The sequence below is a fragment of the Bactrocera latifrons genome, unplaced genomic scaffold (assembly GCF_001853355.1).
Source record: "Bactrocera latifrons isolate USDA-ARS-PBARC rearing strain unplaced genomic scaffold, ASM185335v1 scaffold_20, whole genome shotgun sequence".
NCBI lineage: Eukaryota > Metazoa > Arthropoda > Insecta > Diptera > Tephritidae > Bactrocera > Bactrocera latifrons.
The window spans coordinates 955346-965618 of record NW_017535519.1 but is presented as its reverse complement, the minus strand read 5'-3'; the positions used below and the strand labels follow the sequence as shown (position 1 = coordinate 965618).

General features: G+C 34.8%; 1 protein-coding gene across 1 annotated transcript; it reads right to left on the bottom strand.

The window, feature by feature from the left end:
* Nucleotides 1-6261: 6261 nt before the first annotated feature.
* On the bottom strand, nt 6262-8755 carry LOC108967997 (general odorant-binding protein 19a-like). The gene is made up of 4 exons (XM_018931714.1): nt 8639-8755; nt 7278-7356; nt 6546-6637; nt 6262-6462 (listed from the first exon to the last, which is right to left on the bottom strand). Exons 1-4 carry the CDS (start codon nt 8711-8713, stop codon nt 6262-6264), a joined length of 447 nt encoding a protein of 148 aa, XP_018787259.1. The 5' UTR covers nt 8714-8755.
* Between the last annotated feature and the right edge of the window lie 1518 nt (nt 8756-10273).

Here is a 10273-nt window from a genome sequence, read left to right as displayed (position 1 = left end):
AATATGTAAATGACGGATAATGAAATCTCGATTATCACTTTATCATGCGAGAGTATAAAATGTTCGGTGACACCCGAACTTAGCGCTTCCTTACTTGTTACTACTACATTTAGCTCCGCTATAAATTTATTTTGTCAAATATTATGCTTATGGATAAAAAATGTATATAGGATTTTATATAACGAATGTTACGCTTACTGATAGCATGTGAGTAAATTATAGCTAAAATTAGCAACCCTTCCATCCAAATGCGTTCAGAAATAGCGTACTAATTTTTGTAAATCAATAATAATTTAGAGAAATAAATGGCACATTTGTAACAGTGGAATCTACCAATATGAAAATTAAATACCTTTAAATATCTACAATTGTATAACAAATTGTACACGGAAAATTCTCAGAGCTTCAATTAAATTTTCACCAAACAAAAAATAAACACAAATCATGAATTTATACATAAATGATGTGGGCTGGCCAATAATGCATACAACCGATTACCATTTTCGAACCGAATTTCAGCGACGCAAAATGTACATATATTTATGTAAAGTTTTTCCGCAGGCTTTTTAGCATTAGAATTAATACCCAACCTGTGACAGCTGTCGTATCATTAGTTTGTGAATTATATCATTCTTAGTAAAGCTACTTTAGTTATTATGAAAAAAATATATAAAAAGGAGTTTTGCGTGTTGATAAAGTATTGCTTATTGAAGGGAAAAATACCGTTTAAGCAAAAACTTGGCTCGATGACTAGTTTCCGGATAGCGTCAGCAGGGTTTGGAGATGTTCTACGTTGTAAACTCGAATCTCCGAAATGGCCGCATTTGAAGAAAAATAGTTCTGTTTCAGCAAAGCAATGTTAAAAGTCAGTAAAAACGAAGGAAAAAATCCATTAATTGGAAGGATCGCTATAATTAGGGTATAATTCTTGACGAGAAGTATTTTGAATAAAAGAAACGAGTTTTGCTCAAAAATGTGTTTTACTATGGCACCAAGGACTTCTTAATTGACCTATTTTTGGCTTAGTTTCATCAAAATATCTCAATTTTTTTCAAGTTATCACTTGCACAAACAGATGAACGGACACATAGTTATTCAAAATTTAAATAATTAAATTTTTATTCTGATCTCTTATATAATATATATACGTCCTATATCTATCTCGATTGGTTTTAGGTGCTACAAAAAACCATTAGATGAACAAAGCTTTATACCCTGTAGCAACACGTTGCGAGAGTATAAGTATAGCTATGAGTTCTTTTTTTTAGTTTTGAACCCTGAACAGAGTTAACCAGGCAGTTTGTAAAACTCCGAAGGAAAAGACTCTCTGTATTTCTGTACACACGCGAACTAATTAATTTTTGAGATATCGATCTGAAGTTATGCACACATCCTTCTCTCCCTAATAAGCTGCTCATTTGTCGGAACCCCTGATATCGAACCATTATAGCATCCATCTGTCATACAAACTGAACGATCGGACTCAAGTTCTTGTATGGAAAACTTTTTCATTTGCCGACATAGCTTAAAAAAGTTCGCACGGTTTATTGCCAATTTATTGCATATACCTTCCATAAAAAATAATCGATCAAAATCAAGTTCCTGTAACGAATATTCTGTATTTTTGAAGTATACTATAGCTTCGGTGGATGGAGCCATGTGTAGAAGTTCACACAAGTAAGGAAAGTTATCTGATCGCCATTATCTTGGGAGTGGCCAGAAAGGATTTTTTTACATATGGCTCAAGCAGCTCACGACTTCCGGTCTTTGGCCAAGTATCCTCTGGGTAGCCTATAAACATCCGTTTAAAGGCGAGCTAAAGTGAGAAGACGAAACATCTCCAACACAGGGTTGTGCTGTTACTGTGTGAATAGTCAAAAACAGCCTCGGATAAGAGACCCCCCTTTTGATGACGATTAAGGCAAACGAAATAAAAATTATTACCTTAAATGGGAAGGTGCCGAGATGGACGATGTGACCAAAGATGCATTCTATGACCGCTTGGAGCGCAACTATGAGAGCTGCCCCCGCCACGATGTCAAAAACGTGCTTGGCGAAACATCCCCAATTAGGTTAAAGCTGATCGACTTCGCCGGGACCTGAAATATGGATATCTGTAGTACTACTTGTAGATTCCAGCATAAGAGAATACGTCAAGCTACCTGGCTATCTCTGGATCGAAAAGCCACCAGAACGATCATGTTGTGATAGACAGAAGACACGTCTCCAGTGTTCCATTCCCAACCATGAAGAACTTTGAATAGCAATTATCCGTCTGAAGAACAACAAAGCGGCGGTGGCCGATGAATTGCCGGCCGAGCTATTGCAACACGGCGGATGCATCAGCGTCTTTGTAAGATGTGGTCAGATGAAAGCATGCTCAACGATTGGAATCTATGTAAGTGTGCTCTGCCCAATCCACAAAAAGGTAGACCCCACAATCTGCACCGTCTACCGTGGGATAAGTTGCCTCAATATCGCGTATAAGGTTCGATCGAGCGTATTGTGTGAAAGGTTACAGCCCACCGTCAAGAAACTGAATGAACTTTATCAGTGTGGCATATCATCAACTGACCAGATATTCACTATGAGGTTTCAGAAAAGGCGACCCTCTTTCGTGCGACTTCTTCAATCTGCTGCTGGAGCAAATACTTCGAGCAGCAGAACTAAACCGAGAAGGTACAATCTTCTATAAGAGGGTACAGCTTAGGGCGTATGCTAATGATAATGACATCTTTATCTATTTTGGAACCAGCATCAATATCAACGACAAAATCAGGCTCAAAATCCAACGCAAAATATCTCTTGCCAGCAGGTGCTACTTCGGACTAAGTAGGCAATAAAGTAAAGTCCTCTCTCGACGAACAAAAACAAAGAAGAAACGACTGGCGCGCTGTTGTTAACTCGGCTATAACCGCGTAAGCGGTTTCCACACCAGTAAGAAGAAGAAGATTTTAGCTTCGGTGCCACCGAAGTTGAAGTTTTTTCGTGTTTTCAAGCAATAAAGTAGTCAAATGATTCTCACATAAATTTTTGACGCATTTTTATGGTTTGAAATATTATTTTATTTATGAGTAGTTTTCACTTTTCACATTATTGATCCTAGTTTTTAAGTTGGATCAAACTGAAAGAGTGCAAATTTCGCTAAAATCGGTTAAGCAATTTAGGAAATTACATCGACAAACAACGCGACTTGTAGTTTTTATATACCATATATATAATAGATATTAATAAAACAAAAAAAGCATTGTTTTCCCATAAAGTATATGTGTCACTTATTATAGCCGATTCCGAATGAGGAAAAAAGTCAAATTCAATCATTAGTTTAAAATCATAAATGTATTGACTGCAAACGCAAGTCAACACGCACGTCAAATTAAATATTATACTGTTACTAATAACTTGTTCCGCCCACTAATTACTATATTAAGTATCAATTTGTGGAGTGTTCTATTGATACTGTGTCAGTAATTACTAAATCAGAAACAAACCTGTGTTTAGATATAGTACATATATGATTACAAGCTATTGGAATGTTATAGTATACTACATAAAATGGAAATAGCAGCCAATTTCAGCTTTCAACTCATCGTCAACACTAGTCGATAGAACACGCACATCCTTACAACTGACCCATTAGGGAATTTGTGGGTAATTATGAGGAAACCAATTTGGTTTTAATTCTTTAATAAATTTACTTTGTAACAAAGTTCAGTTCTAACTTGAATTTTTATATTTTTAGCCCAAATACTACCAAATAAGTGGTGAAGTAGTGTTAAACGAGCTGTAATATTTTACTTTTTTGAATAGCGTAGTAAGCAGAAAAGACGCTAAAGTACGGCGAATAGAATAAAGAAAAGTACAGAGAGTCAATGTGTTTTAACGTGAATACCTGTCTATGAAAGCCTAACTCCACAGTGCTTTCTATTGCTAGAAGCACGTAGATCAATACAATGCGTTGATCAGCGCCCCAAAGCATAAATGCATTTTGCATTTAATCATTGGTTCCAATTGGTTCGGGTGGATAGGGAAACCCTAGTCACCTTGGTCGGGTACGAGGCCCATCTAAAACCTCTGCCGTACTTTGGGTCCGGCACCCGGCCGCAGTGCGACTCCACATTGGACAAAATGCCCTTCCTGCATTTAGGTATAAACCACATCCACCACGAATCTCCCCAAAGGGCCAAACCCAATGAGCAGATTGGAGTTACCTCCAAGGGCTTACTGCTCCCCGTGGTACCAGGTTATAGTCTTTGGTCTGACTTTGTAACTATTTGCTACTTCCAGTTGAGTTCCCGTATAAACTCAATGACTGGTTGCATTTGTAGCTGTGACAAATGCCTTATATTTTGAGATATAAATATAAAGCTTAGAATTTGACTTCCAGCTGAATATTATAGCACTTATCTGACTTAGACCATGTTGACATCAAAACATGGTCTCTAAAGCCCGACATAGTGCATATGGCTTTTAGTCGCCTCTTACGACAGGCATGCCTTGCCGCGAAAGAAAAGCACAGTGAAACTTCGGTAAGTCGTAACCTCGATAAGCGAAAAACCTTGATATTTCATAGCTTGTTTCTTCAGTCCCTAGAAAAATTCGCGAAAAATGCATGTATTTCGGTCCCTTTGATAACTCGTATTTTTCTTGAGACAAAAATTGAAAAATGTGTCTCTATAACTCGTATTTTTTAAATTTATTTATTTAATTTATTAATTGAAATATATGCAATCATTTCTTGTTTTTTATGTAAAATTGAAAAAATAAATAAACAAAAACTCTACAATTCGTATATTCTGTATGTTGCCTCTATAAGTTGTATAACTTGATAACTCGAAAAACTCTCCATAACTCGTATTTAAATTGTGGTCCCTTGCAAATACGAGTTATCGTAGTTTCACTGTATTTCTATTCAACGGTTTACTAAATTTTAACTATTTCGTAGTGATTTGAAACTATAGAAAATGAAATGGTACTACTATGAGTCAAAAATATTGAGACTTTATTCGTTTACTACATTTTAAAAATCTTAATTTCTCCTTCAAAATCTATATCGCCCCTCGCAGTGTAATCCCCAATACACTGGTGCCAACGTTTTATTTTTCTCAATTCAGGAAAGAGTTAAAACAGTTTCTCCAGAGCGATCGTTTGAATTTGCTGAATAGCTATAAACCAAATCAGGCGAATGCGGTGGTTGTGGCGCGATATTGGTTGAGAATCTGCCGAAGAACTCACGAAGAATCAATGCTGTGTAAGGCAGTGCATTATCGTGGTGCAAAAATCAAGAGGTTTCGGCCCATAATTATAACCTCTTTTTACGAATAGCTTCGCGCAAACTACGCATAACACTCAAATAGTATTCCTTGTTGACAATTTGGCCGGTCGGAAGGAGTTCGGAGTGCACCACACCTGGATTTTTGACCTGCTTTGAGGTGTTTTTTTTCGGTTTCGACTCACCCTTGCCACGATATGCGGCCGATTAGTTTTCGGGTCGTAAGCATAAATGCGAGACATCGCCAATAATAATACGTTTCATGACATCCTAATATTCGGAAAGCATTGTTTCACAGACTTAAACGTGGCGTTGTTTTTCGAAAAAATTTAGTTATTGTGGAATCAATCGTGCTTTCCCTTTCCTAGGCCCAAATTATCTTTCCAAATGGTTTTCACTGATCTTTCTGATATTCCAACGATCATCAGTTGTTGTTGATGGCCGCCCTGCACGTGGTTCATCGTTAACGCGTTCTCGACCTTCTTAGAATAATTTGTAGCAATCAAAAACACTTGGTCGCGACAAAGAATTATCACCGAAGGCCTTTTCCAACAACCTGAACATTTCGATACCAGAAAATTGATTCCGCACACAAAATTTAATGGAATTTCTTTGTTGAATAGTTTGGCTCATCGTAAAAATCACTTTCTATTCTTCAGGAAGACAAACATATACTAAACATTAATGAATATTTTGTTGTGGCATTTACACTGATATCACTTACAGTCATACCAACCTGGAAAAATAAATATTCCGACGAATGAGCTTACGAGCAAAATTGAAATTAAAATGTGTTACTATTTTTAGCCCAGGATATCGCTATTTTACATTCACAAATGCTTAACGCATTATCGCCAGATACCAGTATCGTGTCAATCTTGTACTTGATTTTTTTTCGTACGAGGTATGTGTATGAATAGAGGCAAATCAAAAAATGAATTATGCGACACTTTTTATTGCAATATATAGCAAAAGTCATTCGACACTTTTTAAGGGAATATAAATTTTTTAATTTCACCACGCAAACACTTCAGAATTGTGTATGCCGCTTCACAGTTGTCTTTCTTTATGCCAGCACTTGCGTCCTTGCATTTAAGTAGACCGGCGCGGTAATCGTCTTTATAAGAGTCGGGTAAAACTATATCAACTTGCTTCAACGACGCTTCGTACAGGAACTTACCCTTTTTCATCTAAAGTATGGTAGTCAAGACAAAATTTAACAACATAAAAAAATTGTGATTAAATTAAGTCTATTATAATGACTAGTAATTACCGTTTGCATCATTTCTAAAACACAATTAATATAGCATTTAACATCTTTATTGTCGTCTGGTATGTTGCCGTCGCGCAATTGATTTGCGAGTTCTGAAAACAAGGTGTGAGTAGTTTTTAGAGGTAGGTAGGTAGGTATTTTAGGTCTTTGGAGATGGATATAGAGTCGCTAACTCGTTTCATATAAGCTTGAATTAAATGTTTTTAGTCATAAATTTATTATTTGAAATATAAATTATTGTTCTTATGAAGACGCCAAAAAATATACCTATTTAATAAAGAAACCTACTCAATAAGTTCTTGAAAAGTTGCAGCGCACTTGAAGTAAAATTAGATATCTTACATGTTGGTTCCCCAGCAAATGGATGAAGTATAACATCTTATACAAAGATCCAACTCAGAAAGTATCTGACATGTAACTTTATTGCCTCCTGCTTTGCACGACTATATATTACCCTACAGTAGTTAGTAAGATTGGCAAGCAGTAAAGAATTATAGAGGCAACAATTCTACAATCCACTTTATAAACGAAACGAACTGGCAACATTCCATTGTAATTCATAATATGAGTATAAACGGAAAGTCTTGTCCATTCTTTAATGTCATAACTCCGAAAAGCCGTATTCAACTGTCATAAAATCTATTTCTACTATTCCTGAAAGCAGTCACTACCAAATCTATTACTGTTCGAACTGTTTGTTAAATTATTAAGAATTCATAAAATAATGTTTACCGATGTTAATTTTCGGAAATCTTGGTAAGCACACATCACGCATTAATTTGGCAGTGGCCCACATCTGCTCCTCAGTGATCTGGAAACATAGTAAAAGTAAAAACCGGAGAACGGTTATCAAGCAATTAAGATGAGACATATTAAACCCACTATGATGTAAATAAATTCCATAAAAACAAAACCGTTATTAATAATACCAATTTTTTTTAATTGTCTATAAATTTGTTTAAAGATTTCATCCTTAAAATCAGATCACAATCAGACTGTTGTTATCAAATAAAAAATAACCCTACCCTTTAACCGTTCAATTGTTTTTACCATAATTTGAAAAATAAAACGTTCTATTTAGGCCAACCTGTAGAAACGTTACATATTACTATCTGTCGAGCTCTTCCAAATCCGTAAATATTTCAAAAATTGGTCTAAACTTTGACGAACGGATACCCCAGAGATATTTACTCTGCATCAGGAATGTCAGTGATAATTGAAGATTATGGAAATAATATTAATTAGTCATTGAAACTCTTATCGGATGTCAATGAAAATGAGAGAGGTTTAAGAGGTTTCGAAACATTCCTGTATTTACTATAATATCACAGAATTTAACCCGTCGGACAACTCAAAAAATAGAGAATACGATTTACCTTTCGAAATAACTAAATCCGCGGAATATCGTCTTGTGTACAGATATGTACAATGCTTGGGTCTAAAACCGGTTCCGAGCCAGCGATTGGCAAATAGAAATTTATTTGTAACACCCAGAAGGAAGCGTCGGAGACTTTATAAAGTATATATGTAAATGATCAGTATTTTGAGCTGAGTTGATTTAGCCATGTCCGTCTGTCCCTCAGTTTTTAAAATATCGTTTGCAAATTTTGCAAACATCATTTTCTCTTCAAGCAGCTGCTCATTTGTTGGAACTGTCGATATCGGACCACTATAACATACAGCTGCCATACAAACTGAACGATCGGAGTCAACTTCTTGTATGGAAATCTTTTATATTTGTTGAGATATTTTCACGAAATTTAGTATAGATTATTATCGAAGGCAAGGCTATAATATCTCAACAATTCCTTAAGATCGGTCTATTTTAGCATATAGCTGCCATACAAACTGACCGATCAAAGTCAACTTCTTGTATGGAAAACTTTGATTTTTCACAATACATCTTCACGAAATTTGGTATAGATTATTTTTTAAAGCAACACTGTAATCTCCGAAGAAATTGTTCAGATTGGATTACTATAGCATATAGCTGTCATACAAACTAAACACATAGTTACTAAAAGACATGCACCTGTGAAGAGTATATTAGGTTCGGTGCAGCCGAAGTTAAAGTTTTTTCTTGTTTAACTTACACCTGCAGATATCGGAGTAAGGAATAAAAACGCCAAAATTGAAGTAGTGAAGATAGCTTTGCAAAAATACATCATTAAAGAGTCAATTTAGAAAACTGTTTTTTGTTTATACTGCAACACAATACACCAATGCGCGAAAAGTCTGACTGAAACTGAAGAAGGTTTGCAAATTCTAATTGAATATATACTGTAAATTTTTGGGTAATTTCTCGCACGAGTGACGACCAAAAATTAGAAAATGTACAAAGTAATTTACGGTAGAAAAAATTGTGTAGCCGTCGTAAATATGTGCAAATTAAAGAAGAAATAATAAATCAGCTCATTATTAGGTTAAAGATCCCAGCAGTAAAGTTCTATACGTACATTATTGAAAACAAATTAACAGTTTATAATTTTTTGCAAAGTACAAATAACAAAATGCATGCAAATGTATGTAAATACTCACCGTGTGTTAATAGCAGTAGATAAAAAGGAGTTTTTTGCCTTGAAGCATGTAGTCAGTCGGCCAAACATCGATCAAAATTATCTATGTATATTGAAGCATACATACATATATGAAACATAGATTTGTCTAAATGACCTAGATTTAACTTAATGTAGCTACGAAGTTGGCGGTAAATTCAAAATTATTTTGCCACTTTAATTCCATTTTGTTGGTTTAGCACTGACAATACAAATTGGTTGAGTGAAGAATATTGAAATTAACTTTCGAAATTTCGAAATTGTTATCACAAAATTAACAATTATTGAATCATTATTAAGATATTGAACGTGAAAAAATTTTTTTGTTTTATAGAAATCGATAAATTATCATACTCATGGTTAAACAAAAGTGGCGTCGGTTTTAGGTCACGCCTTTGGAATCGTTTACTTCATGGCATAATTCACACTAAATTTTACTTAAGAGACTTGTAATATACGCCAACCTTAAAAAACTTACATATATAATTTTAGTCGATATCTTATTAATAGAATTAATAAATAAATTTAATATTTTCAATACGTAATTTAAAAGTTAGCTCTTTCTGATTATTTCACGCTGATAAATGGTTAATACAATTTCTATACTTGTTCTTGTTATGCAATTAGGATTCAGCAAATTTCTTTTTCGGCGCTCAACAACTCGACGCATATTATTCAAAGTGGACATTTTAGTTTTGAGACAGAAAAAAGTCACACAGAATTAAACTAAACTTTAAGTCGTTTAGAATTAGTTCATACTTAAATCAAATAATATTAAATCGATCCAAAAGTGAAGACTTTTTGGATGACACACCTACTGAACTGAACAGCTTTATATGAACTCTCTTAACCCGTCTCCTTCCTCGTTGCGTATACGCAGCGTCTTGTTTACAAATGTTATTATTGGCCGCGCCCATTTTTACTTTTGGTGAGGAAAATATTTTTATTTCATGAAAAGTGGTCCAGTGGTTTCAAAATGAAGGCATGACAAACAAATTTATGTTTTCATTTATAATATCCGTAGGGACAAAATAGGAGTCAAACACATCAAACGAACGAGGTGTGCTCAGAAAATAACAGGTATTTTAAAATTTCACGGATCGGAGAGCGTATTGCCATTTTTCTTATTATGTAAATTAGTATATTATATTAATAGTTCAGATTCCGATTTTC